Source organism: Petromyzon marinus, chromosome 18 (genome assembly GCF_048934315.1).
Source record: "Petromyzon marinus isolate PM22_M1 ecotype Great Lakes invasive population chromosome 18, UKy_Petmar_22M1.pri1.0, whole genome shotgun sequence".
NCBI lineage: Eukaryota > Metazoa > Chordata > Hyperoartia > Petromyzontiformes > Petromyzontidae > Petromyzon > Petromyzon marinus.
The window spans coordinates 8,865,768-8,891,467 of NC_133684.1; the positions used below are offsets into that span (position 1 = coordinate 8,865,768).

General features: G+C 54.5%; 2 protein-coding genes across 10 annotated transcripts in view; both read right to left on the reverse strand.

The window, feature by feature from the left end:
- Nucleotides 1-28: 28 nt before the first annotated feature.
- On the reverse strand, nucleotides 29-15,581 carry LOC116943483 (protocadherin beta-13-like). Its single transcript, XM_032956313.2, has 4 exons — nucleotides 12,841-15,581; nucleotides 9,145-9,200; nucleotides 6,177-6,340; nucleotides 29-866 (listed from the first exon to the last, which is right to left on the reverse strand). Exons 1-4 carry the CDS (start codon nucleotides 15,340-15,342, stop codon nucleotides 145-147), a joined length of 3,444 nt encoding a protein of 1,147 aa, XP_032812204.2. The 5' UTR covers nucleotides 15,343-15,581; the 3' UTR covers nucleotides 29-144.
- Nucleotides 15,582-18,418: 2,837 nt separating this feature from the next.
- LOC116943489 (uncharacterized) overlaps nucleotides 18,419-25,700 on the reverse strand; it is a 59,938-nt gene continuing 52,656 nt past the window's right edge. For all 9 annotated transcript variants that reach the window (XM_032956335.2, XM_032956330.2, XM_032956331.2 and 6 more), the window contains 6 exons: nucleotides 25,294-25,404; nucleotides 23,795-23,950; nucleotides 22,890-22,967; nucleotides 21,809-22,001; nucleotides 21,116-21,406; nucleotides 18,419-20,817 (listed from right to left, as the gene is read on the reverse strand). In XM_032956335.2, the coding sequence (XP_032812226.2) occupies nucleotides 20,103-20,817; nucleotides 21,116-21,406; nucleotides 21,809-22,001; nucleotides 22,890-22,967; nucleotides 23,795-23,950; nucleotides 25,294-25,404 (1,544 nt within the window). In that variant the 3' untranslated portion in view covers nucleotides 18,419-20,102. The remainder of the gene's footprint in view (nucleotides 20,818-21,115; nucleotides 21,407-21,808; nucleotides 22,002-22,889; nucleotides 22,968-23,794; nucleotides 23,951-25,293; nucleotides 25,405-25,700) is intronic.

A 25,700-nucleotide genomic window follows, 5' to 3' on the forward strand; every position in this document is an offset into this window, starting at 1 on the left:
GGAGCTGGGGGGGGGTGGGGTGGGGGGGGGATGGGGGGGGGACTGCCGCTCGAGTCCCGTTGCGGTTAACATGACGAGCGGCGCAAATGATTCGATGCGTGTAAGCGGGCCCGGCGCTGCGGTGTGGCCCGGATTTGGAACAGATCACACGGTGACTCCGTCGACCTGCTCCAGCGTGACGTCCAACACGAGTCTGGCATCGTCGCGCCGCACGTGGTGGTGCGAGCACGTGGGGTCATCATAACCACCACCACCATCGTCCTCATCACCGCTACCGCCATCACCACCGTCATCACTATCGACGCTCAGCACTCTGAGGAACCCCACGCTCCTGTCATCCTCCTCATCCTCCTCTCCCCTCGCGTCCTCATCTCGACTGCACAGCGACAGCGAGTCGAGTCCGCACTCCAAATCTGCTGCTGCTGATGAGGATGATGATGAAGAAGAAGATGACGACGAAGACAGCAGCAGGCGGTGGCTCTTGCTGCAGCGCGCCTCTGGTTGGGACTCGAGACTGCAGTACCGCGCCACGCACTCCCCGAGAAAGGCGCTCAGTTCGGCAGCGTCACTACAGCTGCTGCTGCTACAGCTGTTCCTGTTGCTGCTGTCACCGTTACAGGCTCCAGCGACAGCAACTGCACCGCCGTCTTCCTTCTTCGTCGTCAGCTGTTGCTGCTGCGCTGCGAGCTGGCGTTCATCTTTCCCGAAGGTGAGGAATGAACAAGGACGTGCTTGGGGTCCCGGCTGCGCGTGCACGTTGCATCTGTAATCCACGTGGCCGCCACCGCTGCTGCTGATGTTGCATGGGGATCCGCGACCCCTGCTGCTGCCGCCGCTGCTGCTGCTACACCGGGCACCGTGACCCCCTGGAACAAGCCAGGAAGGGTGCGGGCCGGGTCGGGTTCAGAGGGAAGAGGAAGAGAGGATCGGGGGGGGGGCGAGGCACAGGAACATTCACGGTGACGTCTCGCGGGTGTCTGGGAATCGCGGATTCAAAGATGCAAACCATCCACCAAATGTCATCGCTACATCTCCCGCGGGGAGCGACCTCTGGGGACGCGTTCCATCCCTTGGCTGCCCCCACTGCGTTATTCGTTTGTCGGCGACCGGCACCACTGCCCCCTCTCGCCCACCACGCGGGCCTGCGCAGGGCCACTTCTCGGCTCTTCAACGGCGGCAACGACGTCTATCTCGCGTTGCTCTCAAATCCGCGTGATTTCTGTCTCTCCGCTGCGACTATGGTTGGTTTCGCTCCCGTCACTCGGGTGACCCCCCCCCCCACCCCGGGTGAGACTCTATCCCTGTGGCCTCTCTTGAGTTCTCGCCCGGGCAGTGCCGGATTAAGCGAGTGCGGGGCCTGTAAGCATGATGTTATAAAGGGGCCTTAAATGAAAAAATATATAAATATTAAAACACTATTTTTTTACTTGCACAGTAAAGTAATTGTATTGTTTCATTTGCTATACAGCCAGATAATACGACAAATCGTTAACCTTAAACACCCAGTCGTTCGTAAAAGTTGAAGGCGGTATAGTACTATAGTGATAGAGCAAGTGCAGAATCACCGAACCGGAGTTGACAGCTTGAAAGCGTTTAGCGCGAGGCCCTTGAAAGTGCGGGGCACGTAGCATTGTGTAGCTACTTGTGCTACTGCGTTAATCTGGCACTGCGCCTGGGTATAAAACAAATTTAGCTTGGGACTCCGTGCGTTTTGGCGTGGGTGTAATGCTCCGTACGCTGCTGCGTGAAGGCCAAAGACGGTGCCCCTGCCGCTCCACTCGCGGGGAGTCTCTGCGCTGGGCGCACCGTGCGCGTTCTAATTTCATTTTTATTCGTTTAGCGATTTTTTTCCCCCCTATACCTTGAAACTCCTATCGTGTTGTTGTATCGTTTGTTGTTGGTGTAACTTCTTTTCAGACCCGTCTCTACTGAACGTCTGTTGCAGAAAAAAAATCTTCATAGCTCCTCGGATTCCTACTGCGGTATAAATTACAAAAAATATCTATCTATCTGATATCTGGCTGCTGGTCTCTCTGCCAGCCGGTTGTAAGTCCCACGCATGCGTCTCCGCCCCACACACCCGCACGCGTTTTGTAATTCAACATGATTAGTCAACTCGCCAAGTTTTGCAAACAACCAACAACAGCAACAACAACAAACAAGGGGGAAAAATCTGACGTGGCAAGAGACTTTCCGAAGCCTCTTGGTTGAAGGGCAAAGCCGCCAGGGCCTCCGTGTCGAGTGTTTGTTCTCTTGCTGATGTGAGATTGGGGTCCCGCGGGACGAGTCGGAGGAGGGAGAGGGGGCGATGTGCGGGTGCAGGGGGTAGCCGCTACTGGTGGTTGTGTTCGCGAACCATCGCAAAGTGTAAATATCCCCGGGGCCTCGCGTTCTGTAACCCCCCCACCCACCCACCCATTGTTTATCTCATCTCGCAGCATTTCCCTTCCCACGCTGCCACCGAATACAAAAACAACAACAAAATAGTGGGGGGGGGGTCGTTATGGTTTAAGTGTGAGCCCCCCCCCCCCAACTGATTATGCCTCAAGAAATGGGGACGATGCTGGTGAGGGCGCTGGGAAGAGTGCGAGACAGGGCAGGGGGGGGGGGCACGAGGAGTGGGGGGCACGAGGGGGGTGGGGCACGAGGAGGGGAGACAGGGGGTGGGGGCACGCAGCCTCTAGACCGACTCCCCCCCCACCCGCCCACATCCACCCGATCGTGGGTCCATCAAACTCAGAGCCTTGCGAAGTTTCGTTTCCAATTGCAAATCTAACAATTCGGCTTAAATACGCGTATAAATATATAAAACTATAAATCAAAATTACACCAACAACATTAAATTGTGCCGACCGCGAAGGATAGGGGCTGGCTTGCGGAGGCCTTCGTCTAGCAGTGGATCGATCATGGCTGATGAGAAAAAACAAACGGCCCTAACACCGAAATATCAGCCGATACTTAAAAAAAAACGACAACTTTCTATTCCTCTCTCTCTCGTTTTATTCCCGATGTGGTGTTAATGCCACGTCACGAGACAAAGAATCCGTTCGGAAATCATCTCGCAGGAGAGAGCGACCCCCCTCCCCAGGTGTCAGAGAACGGCACCCTAGTGCGCGTGTGTGTGTGGAGATAACCTCCAGATCACCTCCACACACACACGAGAGGGCCCACTTGGCCATACATTACTGTGGGGTAATACAGGTGGGTTTTATTTTTTGGGGGGGGGGGTCTGGGGTGGGTTAGATCGTGTAAATATATAAATGTGTCGTTAAACCCGCCACCACCCGACACAGCCAACTAGTAAGGTTTGTCACGTAAACAGAACGTGGCCAATTCGTCGCGAGTACAGCACACCGGTGCGTTGGAGAGCAACGCCACAACATTTACACTCCGAGTACAACGTTTCGCCAGTAATTACAACCAGCTTCATCAGGCGACAGCCAGATTTGTGGATAAATGCTCCTGTTTCGTTCCTTAGAGGGGTAGATGTGATGACGTCCTTAATACAGGTTTTTTTGGGGGTTAGATCGCGTAAATATATAAATGTGTCGTTAAACCCGCCACCACCCGACACAGCCAACTAGTAAGGTTTGTCACGTAAACAGAACGTGCCAATTCGTACAGCACGTTCTATAGTTATTTCGGTAAAGTCACGTAGATAGAAAAATCACAATAAAATAATAAAAATACAGCACACATTTAAGGAACGAAACAGGTGGACTCCTCCACAAATCTGGCTGCCGCCTGATGAAGCTAGTTGTAATTACTGGCGAAACGTCGTACTCAGAGATTGTAAATGTTGTGGCTTGGCTCTCCAACACACCGGTGTGCTGTACTAGTGACTAATTGGCCACGTTCTGTTTACGTGACAACCCTTACTAGTTGGCTGTGTCGGGTGGTGGCGGTATTTACGACACATTTATATATTTACGCGATCTAGCCTAAAACACCTCTATTGTGGATGATATTGGTCGCGAAAGCCTACGACGTGTTAAACTTACTACTGTGGGGTGTTTTGTATCAACGTCAAGCTGATTGTTTAGTTCTTAGAGCTTGAATGTTGATAGATTAAGTAAAAATTCACGTAATTTTAATCCGTCTTTTGCGTGTGTGTGCGCGCAATTATTGATGAACGGGCTGTGACCATCAACTCCCTACACCTAGGCTGGTGATGTGGCCGAGTGGTTACAGAGGTTCACCATTCGAATCAAGCGGCGACCGTGGTTAATCGTTGCAGATGTACCAACCACAGCAGTACCCTCTATCTGCTTCACAGTGAATATTAAAGATCCGACTCATGTCATTCGCAAGAGTAGGCCGTTGTGTGCCGGTGTCAGGGTCCACAATTATACCGCAAATTACTATTTGAGGGTTATACACAGCAGCAGCAATCAATGCCCGCTGCTGGCGAGTCTAATGCCCCAGGTCACTCTTGCAAATGAGACTCGTGCTCGCCTCTTGAGTTCTCACCACCTGGTTTAACAAAATAAACATCAACTCATGAGAACACATCCTTCATCATAGGCAGCCGAAACCCAGGTTCAAACCCAGATTATATCGGTGGCACTGACTCTGGAGTGTAGAGTAGGCTTCACGATTAATGTCGATTTTGTTTGCTCCGGCCCGTACCTGCACTGCTGCTGCCAACGCAGGGCCCAAGAAAAATGACGGCTATTGACTCAAGCACAACCAACTGGGCTTTCGCTTGATCTTCACGAGCGCGTGGCCAATAAACGTTAAAATGTACCGCGGGAAGCACGAGGAGGGAACGGGGAAGGAGCCGTCCGTCGCGCGTCGCTCCTCGACGCGAATCGCGGCCACGACAAACGATTTAAGAGAAAAAAACGTACTGGGGAGGAGGGGGGGGCCCATTGTGTTGGCTCGAACAATGAATGGGTGGGTGGGGGGGGCGCAGTGGGAGACGCGTGCCGGAAAGGGCGTGGGCCGCGCACGCCCCAGGGGTTTGCGAAACTTCATCAAATAAATAAACGTTTTAAAAACTCGTACATCCAGCGGTGGATTAACAAAGGGTCGTAAATTGTGCTCATTGTAATGAGCAGTCCGCACGTCCTTTGGAGGGTAACCATCAGTCCGTCCTTCTCTCCAGCCAGCTGGCAAAAACTTGCTTTATAATTTAATTGTAACTAATGGTAGTCAATGATCGGCGGCTTGAAACAACGAAGGACAAGTTTCCACAACTCCCCACCGCCCCTACCGCTGCCTCTGCCAACCCTTATCTCGAGCCTCTTCTCGGGGAGGCTCTTGCGCTGGCAGTAGAGAGAGCAAAGCAAAGTGTGGCTAGGGTGGTGGAGCCGGCCGCAATGCCCTCTTGAAGAAGCTCTCCAAGAGCGCTCTCTCTCTCTCGCGTGAAGGGCATTCTGCCAGCAGTGGCGTGAGCCAGCGATTGCAGGGCTCCACCTTTACCCTGTATTTGATGCGAAAGTGCCACCACCCCCACCGCCCGCCTCCAGTTCTCCTCCACAAACCAATCCCCACGACGCATGAATGTGCCCATGTTGATTGAAGGCCTCGTGGTGATGGTGTTGGTTGGGAATGTTTGACGGATATCACTACGTGTGATCAGATCACCCGGAGAGAGAGAGCGCCCGGATCTCGTCAGATCTCGGAAGCTAAGCGGGCGCGGGCCCCGGATATAGTTGTTGTTGGATTCGTGGCCACCGTGAATATCAACAAGCAGGTGCTACAGGCTTGCTCCTGCTGCTGTGAGGGACACGTAGTGGGCATCAGCGGAAGGACAGCAGCGTATGCGTTACTTTGCTGCAGCCTGTACTGCTGTGCCCCAACGTCTATCGCTGGGAGCCTGCTTCATCAACCCGCACGGACCGGCATGGTGACGGATGGGGCCAAAAACGCCACGCGCACAAAACCCGCAGGCCTGGCGAAGGGGGCCACTCATCCAGCAGTGACGCGGCGTGGTGGTGCTTGGGGGGGGGGAGATTAGTTGGCCATACTTCACCACGCTGGTCGGTGTTCGATTGGGTGGACATTGACACGGAGGCGAGAGAAGCGCGCACGGGACCACGCACGCTGGCAAGTCACGTGGCAGGGGGCGATGCGGAGAATTTCGCGACCGAGAGGATTTATGAGTCGAGGGGGGCGGGGCGGGGGACACAAGACCCTGGGGGGTGGGGTGGGAGGGGCGGGTTGAGGGTTACCTGCTCTGTTGCACATGAGAAAGCTCCTCGCCCTAAGTCTAATCCTGAACGCGAATCTGACCCTGTGGTCAGCGCGTGGTCTCCCATCATCATCACCACCACCGCCGCCATCACCACCACCGCCGCCGCCTCGCCTCGCCCCAACTCCTAGCCCGCCCGACTCCCTGCAACGCAGCGCGGACGTTCAGAGACACGCGCGGGGGGAGGGGGGGCGAGTCCGTGGTCAGAACGGAGCGGTGACCAAACAAGATCGAGATTTCGCCCGCGGCCAAAGTCATCAGTTGTCAACGAGGCCGAGCGGAGCGAGTTGGGGGGCGGCTGCCTCGGGCGCCCCCCACCCCGAGGGGAGCGGCAATGCCCCCCCCCGCCCCCCCACAATGAGAAGTTCGTGTGAGCCGAATTGTTGGACACAAGTGGAGGCGGGGCTGGTGGTTCACATTGTTGGTGGGGCGGTGCCGGCGCCGTATCAGGAGGGAGGAAGTCATCTTGTTCCCGAGCGCCAGAATATCTTGCTACAGCTCTGGGTACCAACGCTACCGCCATCTCCTCCTCGCTGCCAAAGCTTTCCACTCACTTCTGCCAGATTCCGCAGCAGCTGCTGCTGCACAGGAAACGCACGACCCACTAGGATCTACCCCGACGGTGCCCTCACCCCGCCCCCTACGCCGCCGTCTCCTCTCGGGGCACCCCACTCGGCTCGCCCGGCTTCGTGGGGACCGCGATCACTCGAAGCTTCAAATCTCGCTGGATTCGTCCCCGTGTCGCTCGCTAAGACTGGGGGGGCGAGTAGGTGGCGCGTTAGCAGCGGCTACACGCACAGCCCTAGCGCGAGGCGCTCTTCTGGATGTGGAAGTGCCCGAAGTGTCATCTCGGGTGCTGGACCCGCATGGACCCGGCTGAAACTAAGCCCCTTGCACCGCCTCGATCACAATGGCGCACGCCCCCCTGTGATCCATCGCTTAGGGAGGCCATGGAGGTTTGTGGGTCACGCTTTAAAACACAACAACAACAAAACCCCCGTGGTGGCCAGGACACGGTAGTACGGCAAGCGAGCTCGTGAACTCCACGCGAGGCGTTCTCCCCTGCGCGTGTCCGTGGGTGTTTTCTGGTTTTCTCCCACACGAGAAGGCAAACTCTCGTGGTGAGAATTGGACAAAACATCCCACAGCGAGGGCCCTCTTGGGGCGGGGGCCTCGAGGACTCGAAGTGACTTCCCCGCAGGTCTTGTCACCACTCGTCACTCGTGCTCAATCCACTGCTGGATGAAGGGCTCCCCAAGGCGTCGCCGTCTTTAATTATCCCTTTTATGCAACCGTCCACCCAGCGCCTACACGAAAGCTGATTTCATTGCTCCATCTTCTGCGGTGAACGTCCGCTGGGACGCGTTCCATTCCTTGGCTGCCACTCTGTCATCATCATTGACCATCGTTCCTCCTACCCACGTGTCCCGCCTAAGCTGCCCACTCGCTTGTCTGAGCAGTCACTATGATGACGCCCATAATGCCCGTGTTCCTCTGTATGCCTCTCAATTTATTTCCGAGCGCGCAGCTTTCTCTCTCTCTCTCTGTCTCTCTGCGTGCTGATTTGAGACTTTTCATTCATTGTTTGAGATGATTTTGTAACTGACCTTGTCAGTAGCTGTGTTCGCACACGCTCTGCTGCTTGTTCCTCCGGCTGTATTCCTCTGACTCACGTCTCCAATTGTCAAGCGCAATTGCCTTATGAAACCCTTCTGTTTAGCGGCCATTCAACCTTTGCGTCCCATAATCACTCTCATCACCATTATTTTAGATATCGAGCTACGAGGGTGGCTGCGCGGTCATCGCACAGCCGCCTCAAAGCAAATAACCACCTGAGTTCAATTCCCGAACGGGGCGTTGTTCTGCGTCGGGTTCGCACGTTCTTCCCCTGTGTCCTGCAGTGAGGTTCCTCCGACTTCCTCCCTCCCACCCAACAGCGAGCGACAAACCCCACGCACCCACTGATGTCGGGCCACAAAACAACCGAATGCAAACCAAAAAAAAAATCAACAACAAATGACTCCGTTCAAAATGTTGCCACGTAGCAGCAACATCGCCCCCATGTTGTGGACAGGAACTTGGCATGACCCGCCTGGACAATGGAACTTTGAGACTCGGTGAGGCTTCCCTTGGCATTGTCTAATACTACGCTTAAACATCATCTACGCCTCGAGTTTCCCGACTGGCTGCAAGTCCGGGCTCCTCACCACCCCAACGATAACTCTGCTCATAATAAAGTTATTTGGGTTAGATCGCGTAAGTATACATGTTGTGTCGTAACCCTCCACCACCCGACACAGCCAATTAGTAAGGGATTTGGCACGTAAGCAAAACGTAAATTAGTTTACTACTTCAGCCCACCGGTGTGTTGGAGAGTAAATCCACAACGTTCATAATTTGAGCACCGTGACATTTCGCTGGTCATTACATCCAGCATCATCGGGCGATTTGCCACGATCGTGTTGTTGTTTGTTGTTGTTTGTTGTTGTTAGTGGCTGCTGTGGACCCGCATCGTCACCGAAACTAGCCAGGCAACTGGCTGCACGGCGAAAGAGGAAGACGTTCAGGAACAACAATAATAATAATAACAGACAAAGACACAAAGAGGTGGGAGAAGCGAATACAGAACTCTGACTTAAACTCGCTCTAATTTTTCAACGCGTGCTCCAATAAATGTACATCTTGCGCCGCAAATATTCTCTACATCGTAGAGAACATACAATATTACAATACGTATTACCTCGGCATCGTGCTATTACATTTAAGAGAGAAGCATAGATTACTTTCAGTAACTCCGAGTGCAGGGGCACTCTGACAGGATGGGTGGACATCACAGCTGGATTTTATCTTCCGTAGCGGAGACACCACAACAACAACAACAACGGGACCTCTACTCGTGATGGTATCAACAATAATAATAATGACAACAACACGTCTGTGGCCTGTACCTGCTGCCGTTGCTGCCGCCGCTGCAAGGCAGATCCGTCCGGCTCTTTCGGGCGACCTGCGGCGAGAGGCAGACCATCGCAAATCTCCACATCTCCTCCCTAATCATCACAATCATTATCATCAATGCCATCGCCACCTCCTCAAGTTGCCACAGCCGTCGGAGTGCGCGTTAGAGGAGATACCACCAAGGGGTGCGAATCCGTCCATCCTCTCTCAGTTCTCTGCTGCCCATTTTAACTTCACAACCCGTGCCTCGATTCAATACACCCATGAACTCACGTCTATTGCCACACCTTCAATGGTGCTGTTTATTGCTGGCCGCTTGGCTTTTTTAAAATATAATGCTCTGCAACCGTGTTTTAATCGAATCATCTAAACAATGATTGTCTATGCTGTAGGTTATGTTAAGCCGCATGCCTTTGTTTAACCATGTGAACTTATGGATCAGTTTCACCATTATGTGCGTCATCATCAATCAGGCAGGCGTACTGAACTAATTCAGTGCTCCTGTGTAAGGTGTGTGAGTAAGGTGTATGTGTTAGGTGTATGTGTAAGGTGTATGTGTAAGGTGTATGTGTAAGGTGTATGTGTAAGGTGTGTGAGTAACGTGTATGTGTAAGGTGTGTGTGTAAGGTGTATGTGTAAGGTGTGTGAGTAAGGTGTGTGAGTAAGGTGTGTGAGTAAGGTGTATGTGTAAGGTGTGTGAGTAAGGTGTATGAGTAAGGTGTATGTGTAAGGTGTATGTGTAAGGTGTGTGAGTAAGGTGTGTGAGAAAGGTGTATGCGTAAGGTGTATGAGTAAGGTGTGTGTGTAAGGTGTATGAGTAAGGTGTATGTGTAAGGTGTATGAGTAAGGTGTATGTGTAAGGTGTATGAGTAAAGTGTATGTGTAAGGTGTATGAGTAAGGTGTATGTGTAAGGTGTATGAGTAAGGTGTGTGTGTGTGTAAGGTGTATGAGTAAGGCATATGTGTAAGGTGTATGAGTAAGGTGTATGTGTAAGGTGTGTGAGTAAGGTGTATGAGTAAGGTGTATGTGTAAGGTGTGTGTGTAAGGTGTATGAGTAAGGTGTGCGAGTAAGGTGTATGTGTAAGGTGTGTGAGTAAGGTGTATGTGTAAGGTGTGTGAGTAGGGTGTATGTGTAAGGTGCGTAAGGTGTATGTGTAAGGTGTGTGAGTAAGGTGTATGTGTAAGGTGTGTGAGTAAGGTGTGTGAGTAAGGTGTGTGAGTAAGGTGTGAGTAAGGTGTATGTGTAAGGTGTGTGAGTAATGTGTATGAGTAAGGTGTGTGAGTAAGGGGTATATGTAAGGTGTATGTGTAAGGTGTGTGAATAAGGTGTGTGAGTAAGGTGTGTGAGTAAGGTGTGTGAGTAAGGTGTATGTGTAAGGTGTGTAAGTAAGGTGTTTGAGTAAGGTGTATGTGTAAGGTGTGTGAGTAAGGTGTATGTGTAAGGTGTATGTGTAAGGTGTATGTGTAAGGTGTGTGTGTAAGGTGTGTGAGTAAGGTGTATGAGTAAGGTGTGTAAGGTGTATGAGTAAGGTGTATGTGTAAGGTGTATGAGTAAGGTGTATGTGTAAGGTGTGTGAGTAAGGTGTATGAGTAAGGTGTGTGAGTAAGGCGTGTGAGTAAGGTGTATGTGTAAGGTATATGTGTAAGGTGTGTGAGTAAGGTGTGTGTGTAAGGTGTATGTGTAAGGTGTGTGAGTAAGGTGTGTGAGTAAGGTGTGTGAGTAAGGTGTGTGAGTAAGGTGTGTGAATAAGGTGTATGTGTAAGGTGTGTGTGTGTAACGTGTGTGAGTAAGGTGTGTGAGTAAGGTGTGTGAGTATGGTGTGTGTGTAAGGTGTATGAGTAAGGTGTATGTGTAAGGTGTGTGAGTAAGGTGTGTGAGTAAGGTGTATGAGTAAGGTGTGTGTGTGTAAGGTGTGTGTGTAAGGTGTGTGAGTAAGGTGTGTGAGTATGGTGTGTGTGTAAGGTGTATGAGTAAGGTGTATGTGTAAGGTGTGTGAGTAAGGTGTGTGAGTAAGGTGTATGAGTAAGGTGTGTGTGTGTAAGGTGTGTGTGTAAGGTGTGTGAGTAAGGTGTATGTGTAAGGTGCGTAAGGTGTATGTGTAAGGTGTGTGAGTAAGGTGTGTGAGTAAGGTGTGTGAGTAAGGTATATGTGTATGTGTAAGGTGTATGAGTAAGGTGTATGTGTAAGGTGTATGAGTAAAGTGTATGAGTAAGGTGTGTGAGTAAGGTGTGTGAGTAAGGTGTATGTGTAAGGTGTGTGAGTAAGGTGTATGTGTAAGGTGCGTAAGGTGTATGTGTAAGGTGTGTGAGTAAGGTGCGTGAGTAAGGTGTGTGAGTAAGGTATGTGAGTAAGGTGTATGTGTAAGGTGTATGAGTAAGGTGTGTGTGTAAGGTGTGTGAGTAAGGTGTGTGAGTAAGGTGTGTGAGTAAGGTGTATGTGTAAGGTGTGTGAGTAAGGTGTGTGAGTAAGGTGTGTGAGTAAGGTGTATGTGTAAGGTGTGTGAGTAAGGTGTGTGAGTAAGGTGTATGAGTAAGGTGTATGTGTAAGGTGTATGTGATTGTAGGGGGCGGGGGGGGGGACTCTCCCCATCCTGATCGATGGGGACCTCTCGGCGGACCCGACTCCGCTACCGTACAAAGGCGCTTTGTGATCAACACAGAGTCGGACAGAGTCAGCCCCCCTTGACCCACATCCTGGTTTATAAATCACGCGCAAAGACAACGACCCCCCCTCCTGTATAGCCTTCACAGACTGTTGGGGCAAGTGCTGTTCACGAATACCTATGAAGGCCGACACGGCACACGATGAGGTTGGTGGCCAGGACCGCGCCTGGTCGCCGAGTTCGTAGCGCAGCGCACTAACCCCTACGCTACCCCTACACGACCCCTACACTACCGATACACTTACACCCTCGCTGTGTCTCCGTCTACCGGGCCTCTACAAGTGTTCCCTGCACGGCTGTGTTCGACGCTCGCATTTAGTTCGACACGCCGACTTCTAGTCCCGGGGTTCCACCCTGCCGGGGCTCATTACCAAAGTCGTGGCGTAACTAAACACATATCGTTGGTCTTATGAAGAGATGATGCTAGTGGGGAAGAGAACTTCCCTCTGGGCCAGTGGTTCTCAAGCGTTTAAAAAAAATGATAATGTTCATAAATACGTAGGTTTGGTGCCCGTGCTAAATTTGTGTTTCGATGATTCACCTTCAAAAATAAATCTGGACATGTCTCGCACCACCCCGAAATGGCACCTCCGCACCCCCAGGAGGTGCAGGGTGCATCCCATGTGAAGGAGAAGAACCACACTGGGCTAAGCGATGCGGACTCGTGATGGCAAAACAATCGCGAGACGATGCCGATGTCGTCCAGTACCGACGCAGCGTCATTCACCAGAATCGTGAGGCTGGATTATGCGAGGTTTGCGTAATCTGTGTTCCATTTAGACTGACGGGAGTGGCCCAAAGCTAAACTAGCAAGCAGTAAACAACACCACCGGCGATAAAGAAGACAAACGAGACGGGAATATGAGGACGCGGTAATCGTCAAGTTAACAATGCATCGCATCGAAGGTCCAGACTCATGGTCCTCATCACCGCGGTCAAATAGTTCAGCGGTACTCCAACTCGAGTAAACGCCTCCCCCCACCCCTCACTCCACCCCCACCCCTCACTCCCACCCCACCCCTCACCTGTGCGAGCTGTTCGGGAGACTCTGGCACGTGGGGCGCCCCCTGGCCCGGCTCCCGCGCCCCCTCCGCGCTGCACTCCCCGAGCGCGGCCGGCCGCGGGCCCCGGCGCGCGGCCGCCTCGCTCGGCGGCACCACGACGATGTCGCGCTTGCTGATGGCCTTGTGCGGCTTGCGGTAGAGGTAGGCCTCGGCCGTGCGGCAGTTGTAGGTGCGGATCTCCTTGTTCTCGCGCTTGCACACCACGGCGATCACCACCATGGCGACGAAGAGCAGCGAGCAAACTCCCCCGAGCGCGATGATGAGGATCAGCGAGAGCGGCATGCGGCCCGCTTCGCCGCCCGTGGTGCTGCTCCCGCTCTCGCCCTCGCCGCCGACGCCGCCGCCGCTGCTGCTGCTGCTGCCATCGTCAGCGCCGTCGAAGTCGTCGTGGCCGTCGTCGCCGGGATTCAGCTCGTCCACGGTGTCCACCAGGATCACGGTGATGGTCGCGCGCGCCGTCAGCGCAGGACTGCCGTGGTCGCGCGCCTCCACCGTCACCTCGAACCTCCCCGGGTCGCCGGGCGCGAAGCTCCGCGCGCTCGTGAGCTCCCCGCTCCGCGCGTCCACCGCGAACCATCCGACCGCCTCGCCCCCCTGCTCCTGCTCCTTGTCGATGACGGAGTAGCTCACCCTGCCGTTGTCGCCCTCGTCCGCGTCCGTGGCCTGCAGGCGCAGCACGAGGGAGCCGCGCGCCGCTTGTCGCAGCACGCGGCGCGTCGCGTTCCCGTTGCGCAGCCGCGGGAGCGCGACCGCGGGCGCGTTGTCGTTGGAGTCGCGCACCGCGATGGTGACCCGCGCGGTGCTGTTGAGCTGCGGCTCGCCCAGGTCCCGCGCCTCCACCGCGAAGCTCAGGCGCGGCAGGGACTCCCTGTCGAGCGAGCGCAGCGCGTAGATCTTGCCGCTGACGCCGTCGACGGAGACGTAGGAGAGCGCGGGCGGGGAGCCGCCTGGCGCGATGGAGTACACCACGCGGCCGTTGTCGCCCAGGTCCGGGTCCGTGGCCTCCACCGTCGCCACGAAGGCGCCCGGGACGTTGTTCTCGAGCAGGGAGAACTCGTAGGCGCCGCGCGTGAATCCGGGCGCGTTGTCGTTCCTGTCCGTCACCACGACGCGCAGCGGCGCCGAGGCGTCGAGCGGCGGCGAGCCCCGATCCTCGGCGCGCACGAGCAGCTCGTAGGCGTCGGTCGTCTCGCGGTCGAGCGCCGCGGACGTGACGACGGAGTAGCCCGCGTCGCCGCGCAGCAGCTCGAAGGGGCCTCCTCCTTCCAGCCAGCAGCGGTAGCGGCCGTTGTCTCCGTCGTCGGGGTCGCTGACGACCAGGGAGGCCACGAGGGTGCCGGGGGCCTCGCCTTCGGGGACGCGCGCCGTGCCCTCTGCGTCCACGCCGAGGGCGATGAGCGGCGCGTTGTCGTTCTCGTCGAGCACCGTGACGAGCACCTTGGCGTAGCCTGTCATGGGGTCGGGCCCCAGGTCCCTGGCCTGGACGCGCAGCTCCAGCGTGGCCGCCTGCTCGCGGTCCAGCGCGCCGCGCAGCCTCACCTCGCCCGTGGCGCGCTCCACCGAGAAGAGGTCGCGGGCGCGCGGGTCCGAGCGGCCGCGCGGCGCGTACTCGACGCGGCCGTTGTCGCCCTCGTCGGCGTCCGTGGCGTTGAGGCGCGCGACCAGGAGGCCCCGGGGCGCACCCTCGCGGAGGCGCGCGTGGTAAACGACCTGCGAGAAGACGGGCGCGTTGTCGTTCGCGTCGAGGACACGCACGACGACGCGCTGCGTGGCGACCCGCGGCGGCGCGGCGCCGTCACGCGCCGTGAGCGTGAACTCGTGCACCGCGCGCTCCTCGCGGTCCAGAGGCCTCAGCAGGCGCAGCGAGGGGAAGGCCGGGCCTTCGGGCGCCCCCCACGCCGCCGACTCCTCGAGGCCGAACGCGTCCGTGCCGCTGAGCTCGTAGCCGCGCACCGAGTTGGTGCCCGCGTCGAGATCCCGCGCCGCCTCGAGGGGGAACGCGGTCCCCCGCGGCGTCGCCTCGGACACGTTGAGCACCGTCGAGGGGGACGCGAACTCGGGCGCGTGGTCGTTGACGTCGAGCACCTCCACGCGCACGTGGCGCACCTCGGAGGGCCCCTCCAGCACCACGGGCACGTCCAGCGTGCACGGCGCGAGGTCGTCGGCGCCAGAGGGGCCCGGGCACAGCGACTCGCGGTCGAAACGCGACGCCGTCGTCAGATCGCCGCTGTCGGCGGCCACGCGGAAGGACGCCGAGATGACGTCGGGCCTCCTCGCCCGCAGCTCCGCGGCGCTCAGCCCCATTGCCCGGGCCAGGTTGCCCAGCGCCGTCCCGGGAGGGCTCTCCTCGTCCACGGAGAAGCGCAGCGGCGGCGGCGGAACGGCCGCGTCCGACGCGCCGAGCGCGGCCACGGCGAGGAGGAGGAGGCGAATGGGAAGCCGGGTTGCCCGCGGGGACGGCATCCTGATAGCGCTGCTGCTGCTGGTGTTGGTTGTGGTGTTGGTTGTGGTCGTGCTATCGACAGGAGGGGCGCCGCTCGACGCACTCGAGGCCGCACGGCGCTTCTCGTCCTCCTCCGTGGCGACGGCACCGCCAAGTGACGCGCGGACGCATCGGGAGCGCGGAGCGCAGCGTCGGGGCAGCGGGACGCGGCGCAGCGCGGAGGAGCCGCGCTCAATGAATGAATGGGAGTGGTCAGTGGGGAGGAGAGGGAATACATGCGGAGGAAGGGGAACGGAGCCAGGGGGCGGGAGACGGGGGAGGAGACGCCGGGGGGGTCAGGAAGCTTCGTTCCTCCGCCCTCTCGCCCCTTTGCCAGATCACGCACCGTGCTCGGGGTGGGGGGGGGGGGGGCGTGGGAGTGCGGGGACTGAGCGCCTCCACCTGGAGCAGGCTCCACGCGGGAAGCGCGCGACTTCATCTCCCGTAGCTCGAAGCAGCCTCCGCCCTGGACCACCCAGCGCGATCTGCACGCACGCACGAGGAGTGAATGGAATTGCGAATGCGATGCGCGGATCTACCCGCCGTCTGAATGCGACCGCATCTCTGGGGTGCTGTGCAGAGACCGTGGGTTTGTATCCACGTTGTCCATCGAGGCAGTCGGTCACAACGTCTCTGTGAGTCTTAAGTCTATGTGTCTCCAGAGAGTTCGGAGGGTCCTCTTCGTAAGGAAATGGGGGGTCTCTCGTGCGAGTCCGTGGGTGGACAGGCGAGTCATTACTGCAATGGAACGTGGATGTATTTAGCGAAATCTTACCGCATCTCAATACGCTGCTCAGTTTGTAGAGGCCACCCATAGGTGGTCGCGAGTGTGGACTGTGGGGAGCGGTGGCGCAGCGGTTAGCGCGCTGCACTACGAACCCGTCACCCGAGTTCGATTCCCGCTCACGGCCAATACCAGTGACGATTATCTGAATCGGTCCTGAGCCTCTCCTAGGTCGACTCAGCCTCAAATGAGTACCCGGTACGATGGATGTATAAACATCGCCACTGGGGAGACAAAGGCGGCCGGGAGTGCTATTAGTGCTCGCTCGCAGCACTTGCCCCAAGTCTGTTAAGGCTATACGGGGGATCTTTGTTTATCGGAGCCAGTGTATGTTAGAACTTGCGGGATTTATCTATGCTGTCTGCGAGTGTGTGATGGGCCTCTTGAGTACACAATGCAACAAAGGCACATCCAGGCGAGGGCAGGGGTGGGGAGTGGGGGGCATAGACTCGGCCAGTCGTTCTTTTTTTTCTATGAGAATTGCACAGATCTCTCCGTGATCCACCAACCCTCGATTTCAAAGCACCGGATCAGCGATTGTGCGCCATCGCGCCGGAGTGACTGCCAACCGAATCGTTCGGTGTCACCGGACGCAGTGCGGAACTCGGCCATTCATTTTATTCATCATCATCATCGTCATCATCGTCGTCTTACGATTGTTTTGGCGGTGGCTACGCTGCCACGTGGCCTGTAACCCGGGGCTGCGGAGGCAGCAGCCAGGGTTGGTGGATCACCGCACAGATGTCGCGCGACTCCTTTCCCGTGGGCGTCGAGGTGTCACCTGACTTGCCAGGAGAATGTGGTGCAGCAAAAACAAAGTGGACTCGACCTCCATCTGATCCATCTTCATGGGAGATTGTTGTCGCTCTGTACGAATGGGGTTTTCTCCAGAGGCTCCGGTATTCTCCCACATGACTGAAACTATCTTAATACATAAAGTATTACCCTTCTCACTACAGAAAAAAAACTAATTTTTACACAAACCATTGGCCCCACGGCCTTCTGGGGTGCATCATTTTACGAGCATTGATTCACGCAAAGTCTGACTACTGATGAGACGCTGTATGTCAAAACCAGCCCAGCTTGCTTGTATTGAATCAATGCTGCTGATGCGGCAGAGACTGTACGGTGGCGAGATGTTAACTACCTCGCCTGATATACAGGAGGTTGCGGGTTCGATTCCAACCTTTGATGCCTGCTGTATATTTGGAGTTCGAATGTTCTCTCACTCCTCGTGGTCGCGTCGATTTTTCTCCTAGTCCTCCGGGTTTTCCCTTCCCCATCTAGAATCAAGATGCGTTGATGCTATTTGACTGCTATACATTTCCACATGAGCCACTCCGTGTAAGCTATCATTTGTGGCCAGGTCGCGTCTGAAAAAGAGCTACATAGCTCAGTGGGGGCCTTACCTGGATTTGTTTTTAGAGACCTATAAAGCAGACATTGTCTGCCTATTTTATTAATGTTTTCCATGCCAGTGGTTACGTTTAATTATGCATCATTATACATTTTCACGAAATCAAAACCCATATCTAAAAGGGGTCATTGCGTATAACGTAGTCCACGAGCATTGATTCAAGGAAGCCTGACTGCTGATGAAATCACTAAACAAAAACAGTCCAGTTTACTTGCATTTATTGAACGCAGCGCAAATTATGCACTTTCCAAAATGCAGCGTGGCCGCTGGGCTGTGCAAGACAGTCCGCTTATAAATTATTTACTTGGATTGTCCACAACACCAATAATATTCTTCTTTGGTTCTTTCGGTAAAGTCACGTAGAATGAGAATAAAATAATAAAATAACACAATAAAATTCTCACGACGTTTCGGCCACAACGCAAGCGGCCGTCTTCAGGTGAAAGGTACAGAACTGTCGGGACAGAGCTTCAATGAAGACGGCCGCTTGCGTTGTGGCCGAAACGTCGTGAGAATTTAATTGTGTTATTTTATTATTTTATTCTCATTCTACGTGACTTTACCGAAGGAACCAAAGAAGATGAATCCTTGCAGTCCCGAAATCTTTAAATCGAAAAAACATTTTTTTTTTAAACTAAATTGTAGGGGACTGCTTGCTACGACTGCTTCCTTCTCACTCGTCTGTGGCGACTCCTCCCACCTCCCGAGTCAACCCCCACTCTAAAGGAGTGTGCAAGGGCTGATCATGGTCGAGTGAGGGCCCGCCATGTCCACGATAGGACCCCTCGCCCGTTTTCCCCATCGTCACCACCAACGCCCCCCACCGCCACCTTGACTTCCATCACATGAAGCAGCATTAGAAGCAATAAAGAATTTTATTTTTTTGAAACAATTGGAAAATACAAAGATTTTATTAAGGCTCTAATCCTGTTCACCATACAGCGTACAGAATACGGGACACTGTCTTGTTATTGCCGTGGATCACACGATCGGGAGGAGAGGGGGGGGGGCACAGAGGACGCTGGGGGTTCAAACGGGGGGGGGGGGGTTCTGGACACGACTCACGAGGGATTGACCACGGGGGGGGGGGGAGGGGGGGGGGAGAGAGACGTGTGGCAACAGCAAGGACGACGTGGAACCAGAGATTCACAACGGTGAACAGAGGGGTGGGTCCTGAGGCACCGCACGAGTCGCGACGATGTCCCTCGACAAACACCGCTCGCTCGCTCCTCCTCGTCGAATCCGGCAGTCGGCCCCGACGCTCCGGTGATCATTCCCGGGCGGAGCGGCGTGACGATTGCCCGCCAAGTTTTGAAACTGGCCGTCACCACCAAGGAGAACGCGTTTGTCACAAGGCCATTCACTGTCCTACCCCCCCCCCCCTCTTGTGTATTTACTAAATACCAAACCGTATATACAAAAACATATACATAGAAATTAATTTTGTTATGTCATCAGAAAACCATATTTCGGAAAACTAAACCTTTATTTAGCATTATCCCACCAGATGTATGAAGCATCACTATGTTGTAAACTAAGCACGCTCACACAACCAACTCGCCCCCCCCCCACCCCCCCACCCCCCCCCCCCACCATCACATTACTGCTCTGTGCTCATTTGTCCAAGCGTCAGTCTGGCTCAAGAAGCACCGTAAAAATCAGAATCCCGCCCTATTATTTGCAGGAGTTTGAAGCTGCTTTAATTTCTCCCGAGTTCTCACTGCCGCGCCAACAAGTGCTGAGTAATTTTTTTTTGCGCACGAGCCGCCGACGGCCCTCGGGTCGTTTTCGATCGCAGAATTCGCAACAAAAACCCCGTGAGGGAGTCCCCGCTAGTGCGCGCGTGCGTTTTGCTGTATCCCGCGCGTTCAGGGGTGTCCGGGGGTGCGACCGCACCCTCCACACGGCGACCGCGGGCGTTTGCGAACGCGCGCGAGCGACGTTTTGCGCGAGCGACGTTTTGCGCGAGCGGAACGTCGCCGCCGCCGCCGCCGCATTGCGCTTCCATCGCGACGGCAAGGAGCAACGCGGAGCCAGAAGGAGCGGCCCGCGGGAGCGTCACGGTGGGAATCTCGACGGCTTCGTTAGCAACGAAAGCCCCTCCTCCCCCCCCCCCCCTTCCCTCCACCTCGCGAACTCGCACGCGACTCCGATGATGCGGTACGGGAGAGAGCCTCTGGCTCGCGCAGCGCCGCTATGGGTCGGCGCTGCCCCCTATGGGACAGCAGCTGCAGCAGAGATTGCCTGCAGCCTCTCCCGGCCGGCACGCGATCGCCAGAGGCCTCTTGGACAAGGGCTTCCACGCTTTCTTCGTGTTGACCCCGGTTCGAGTCCCGCCCCCCACCCCCCCCCCCCCATCTCTCCCACCTAACCGATTCATAGATATATGTATATATGCATGTTTTCGATTTTTTTTTTTTTTACAAACAGCATTTACTATTAAATTTGTTTGGAAATTATAAATCTAGGGGAGGAAACATTTACATGTGATTGCCTTCACTGTCCCAACCGCCATCAAAATAATTTCATCCTCATGTACATCAGAAGTTTTTGTCATTGTATTCGATTTTGATTTTCCGGATGGTCGGTTCCTCCGTGATCTGCTCCGGAAGCGACAAATCCTCCCGCTCCTCTTTAATCAGCCGCTGCTGCTGCTCGTCCGTTTCCAGCTTGACCACGACGTGCGGCTCCTCCTCCTCCTCCTCGGCGAGTATCGTCCCGTCGGCGGGCAGTGCCGTGATCTGCTCGGGCAGCGAGGTGAGTTCCGTGGGGAGGGTCGTGATGTCCGCCGACAGCGACGTCATCTCCGACGACAGCGAAGTCATCGGCAGCGAGACGCCGGTGCCGTCGTGGCCACCGCCGATGATGACCGAGAGCACCTCCCCCGGTTCGGCCTCACCGTGGCACTGGCGGTGCTGCTGCTGCTGCTGCTGCTGGGATTTGAGCGGCGTTAGTAGGAGGACGTTCTCGTTTTTGCCCTCGGGGCCCCGGATGACGGTTGTGGTGATGACACCGGGCTGGGAACCGTCGCCGTTGGTGAGGAAGAGGAGCGGCGTGCCGGAAGCGAGGCTCACGATCTCGCCACGCCGCGAGCTCGAGCCGCCCGTCTGCGCCGCTACCGCGGAGAGGCCCGGCATCGTCTGGAATACGATCTTCTGCGTCGACGCGGCAGCGCTCGTGATCACCGACTGCTGCTGCTGCTGCTGCTGCTGCATCTGAGCCCCCATGGTGACCACCACCGGCACCTGTGCCGCTCTGATACAAACAACGGAAGCGACCACCATCACACGTCAGTGCTCACCGCCATCGTTGTTGTCGGCCGTGCGAGGCGGCCGATGACACCGTCACCAATCCCTGCCCCTTGCCCTCTCATCCAGTGGCGTACATGTCAATAGACGCGGCTACTTTTCCAGAACTATTTCCGCGGTTATCCGATCGGTCGAGCACTCGGAACTGATAATCGGTTAACGTTGGAGATTGCACGAAAGCCAGCTCTCTCTCTCTCTCTCACGCGCGTGCGGACACACATGCGTGCACGCGCACACACACACACCTGCCGTCCACGATCACTTGGTCCTGCGGCTTAGCCTTGGCAAGGGGCGACTTGGCGGAGAGCCCACCGCCCGGTCGGTTGGGTCGGCGGTTCCGTCCACCCATCGTGCCGCCCGGCATCGCCCCTTCCGGGCGGCCCTGGGGGTGCGGTGAGGAGGGCTCCGCGGTGCCGGGTGAGGACCCTCCCTCCTCCGAGCAGTCCTCCAGCAGCAGGTTCCTGGGCATGTCCTTGAACTGGTAGACCAACCTCTGGCCCTCCACTTTGGCGAGGATGCCGCGCTGGTAGTAGTACCTGTCGGGGGAGACGGCGCGCGTTGAGAAGCGCGAGCAGGGCGGTTTCAAAACTCTCGCGGCGTCACGGCTGCCCAAGCTCTGCTGCGTTGAGGTGTTGTCGGTTAACCAACAAGTGTTTACACATGGGAGGAAACCCACGCATGCAAGGGGGAAACACGCTATCTCGTACGGACAGAACAGGTGGTGCCGCCTTCTCCTGGCGAGCGAGGAAATGGCTCCTCATTGATACCCAAGGGAAGGGAGTATCGCAACATCTGCACAGTGATCCACCAACCGGCTGGATCACAGGTGTGCGTAGGTAGCCACCACCGGTCAAACAACCCCAACAACCCGTCGCGGCGTGGGCCCTCATCCAGCATTAGATTTAGGAAAGCGTGGGGGGGGGGGGTCACACACGCACCTGAGCGCGCGGCCCATGGTCTCATAGTTCATGTCGGGCTTGTTCTTGTGCTTCCCCCAGAGTCTGCTCACGGCCTTCGAGTCGACGAGCTTGAAGATTCCCTTCTCCTTCTCGGTCCACTTGATGAGGCGCGGGCACGTGTTCTTGTCCTGCAGCAGCGACAGCAGGAACTCCCACAGGTACACCGTGTGACCTAACGCACGCACACGCCGAGCGGCAAACACACACGCACAGCTTCATCCTCCTCGCCCCGCTCACACCTCCCCCAGCAAGTTTAAAGGTTTTATTTTGCTTGACCAGCTGAGGGACGAAGAGAGGACCCATCCTTTCACGCGTGCAAACGAGACCAGGTTGAAGTCCTGCTCTCATTTGCAAGTGCGGATCAACGGAGCTTGTGAAAATGTAAATACCTTCACGCTGGCTTTATTCACAGCTGTTCCTGCCTCATCGAGGGTCGACGACTTAGTGCCCACGTGAATGCGAATGTGCCGGCGAGTCAACCGATTTCTTGATAAACTCTAAACGGATGAGATATTCTAACGCCCTACATGGCATGTGACATCACCGCACCGTATGTATTTTACGTTGAACTTCCGTCGCACCACACGTTGCCAACCAATTATGCCAGCTTGTGTTTCCTCCATTGAGTGCCCACTCATTTCCGTGCAAAACAAACTATGTGGCGCTGCTGCTTTGACAGTGGTGCACAAGCGCAATTAGCAACTCACACTCATCAATAACAACGCTGCGGCCTTAAAACCACCGTAGAATAGGCGACGTTTCAGGCAATGGCCCTCCATTTGTTTTCGGTGCCATGAAGGGGCATTGCCCTGAAACGTCGTCTATTCCATAAATGTATTAAGGCAGTGTTAATTGATGATTGTGTTGTGTTTTCTTTTATTTTCTGTTTGTGCATTTATCATCCCTTAAGTGTGGCACGAGACAGAAGAAATGTGCAGCGGACACCTCCGGGCGATCTGCCCACGGACCGTGATGATGATGATAATGAAGTGCGAGAGAAACGACCAATGACTCCGTGATGCTGGTAGCACCGTGCGTTCCCTGGGCGTACACAACGCACCTTCTCGAGACTTCTTCCTGAGCGGCCCGTCAGTCGGCAGGATAGGAGAGCACGGTCTGCTGCTCTTGGGCTTCCGTGCTGCAGGACAAAAAGGGGTTTAAACCAATTTAAATTCACCATTGATCAATATTCCGCAGCACGAGTCGACGTCAGATACTTCCTTCAAAGCCTTTCTCCAAAACGCAATTTTATTTTTAATCGAGAAATAATTGTACGTACTTTGCCAATGTTAATCAAACTGGAGTGTGTCTGTAGGCCTTGTAATCTCAGTGTAACGTTCCATTTTTGTGAATTATTTTTTATTTCTTCTCAACGTTATTATTTATTTAGGCCTCGGATTGTGAGCACTTAAGATGACCACACCCATAGGTCTTGCAAACCATAGAAAGTGTAAATTTTGATTTAAAGCTTTCGTGACTGCAGTAATTCATATTCTTAGCTCTTTCGGTAAAGTCACGTTTGTGTTATGGTCGAAACGTCGTGAGAATTTTTATTGCTATATATATTTTATTATTTTATTGTTTCCCTTCAACGTGACTTTACCGAAAGAGCTAAGAATATACATAGAAAGTGTCTTTCAAAATATTTGTTATATTCTTTCAAAAACTTTCAATTACTTAAAAAACTCGTTTTTATTCCAATATATTTTAAAACCACGTGCTTGTGTGACCCTCGGGACACATAACTGCTCCCTTCACCACGCACGCGCAACATTGAGCGGCGCAACGAAATCTTGACGCGGATTTTTTCCGAAAACAACAACTCCGTGCACCGTTAAACAAACCCCCCCCAAAAAAAGGTCGCGCGCGAAAAAAAAAACCTCCCGGTACGACGTTTCCTATCCCGAAACATCAGCCCCGAGCCTCGCGCGCGAATGTCGCAGAATCGAGACGATCGCGTCGAACCTTTCTTCTTGCGGTTGTTGGCCTGCGCGTCGGCCTGGGGGTGGTGTCCCCCCGCACCGTGCTCGTGACCCTCGTGCACCATGACCACGTCGACGTGTCTGCCGCCGCCGCCGCCGCCGCCGTCGCCGCTCACGTCGGGCGCAAAGATGTGGGAGTCTGTGAAACGCCAAGCCAGGTTATGCAGCGGCACCAGTTTTGACTCTTTAAAAACTCAAAACAGTTTGGGCTTGCATGAGTATTTGAAAAACGTTTTTTTTTTTTAAATGTCACGGTAAAATAAGAGTGTCAACTCTACCCCTAAAGAGTAGAGTGCAGGAAAACCAACGCGCATGCGCGGATAATTTCATGCTGTCCACACAAATATTTCATCTTACTATTTAATATTTAATAAAATATCGCGCCACGGTGGCAAGGTGGGAACTCCCATGCCTGCTATGCAGGTCGAGGGGTTTGATCCCAACCCTGACGCCTGCTGTATATTTGGAGTTTGCGTGTTCTCCCTGTGGTCGTGTTCATTTTTCTCCGCGTCCTCCCGTTTTTCCCCTCCACATTTAGAAACGTGCGTTTAGGATTATTTCGCTGCGATGAATGTCCTCATGATGAGCCACTTGGTTGAGCTATCATTTGTGGTTAGGTCGCTTCTGAAAAAGAGCTGTAACACAGCTCAATTGGCCTTAACCTGGTAAAATAAAATAAAAATTATTGAAAAAAATAGCAATCGTCAGGAGTGAAGCCAACGATGGGCAAGGTGTGAAAACTAAATGTGCTTGCCTGTTTACAAAGTCCTTTTTTTTACCCTGGCCTGTGTCTCCTAAATTTCGGTAAACTCTTTTGATACATTTCACCAGCTAGCAATGAAACTTCACCCTAAAAGTCTGGTTCATATTGCATCTCCTAATACAGATGGAGAGCATATAGAATCACTCTCGATCGTAGTCTGAAAGCCTTAAATGATTACTTAGAGTTAATTATACGTTGGTTTTTCACGACCAATGTTACAATTCATTTTGGCACTGCACTCATCTAACCTGCCAATCCCAACCAATCAACCAGCAATTAACTCGAGATTATTAAACCGTTCACCTACATGGCTGTCAAGCCAACTACTTAAGGACCCCAGTGAGGTGAGCTCATTCACAGGAGAGCTTAGCCGAGCTTTTGCGAACAGATGATGATGCTTGGTGCAATGTAAAGCAAAACGTCGTGTGAAATTGTCAAAGTCTTGCTTGATTTCCAACATTCTGGTTTTGCCAATATAAATCAAATCAGCTGACATATATGCTCACGTGACAACATTATTTCATTGGTCTCTGTTGGGCGGTGGAAGGTTCTAGTTAAAAAACAGACATACCTACATGACCAATCCAAAATAAGCAAATTATTATTCAATTCCACAAGCGTTCTTTCCACCACCCCATCTCTCCTTCTCTGATCCCGCCCGACACGAGGAGGGGCAGGGCCAAACCCCCCATCTTCGTCTCGCGTGAAACGACACGCACCCATCGCGTCGGTGACGGAGTCTGTGGCCTCCATGTGCAGCAGGGCCTCCGCCGCCTCGATGGTCTCGGAGTGGCAGTCATCGCTGAAGTGGCCGTTGACGGACGCCTCCACTGCGGACACACGGCACGATGAGTACAAACGCAAATCGGATTTACAAAGCGGTCAAACAACGACCGCATCTTGGTGCATTTGCAAAATTCCGTCGCAATGAAGCCATCTGTAAGAATCTGGTTACGTAGAAGTTCCGTCGGCATCCCTGAGGTGGCATGGGAAATTCCACATGATGTCGGTGCGAGGCAGTCTATCCACAAGATAAGTTGTTGTTCCGACAAATGATCCCCACTGCTTCCCCTCCACCCCCACGCCGTTCTTTGTAGGTTTTGTGAAAAAAATGTGATGGATGATG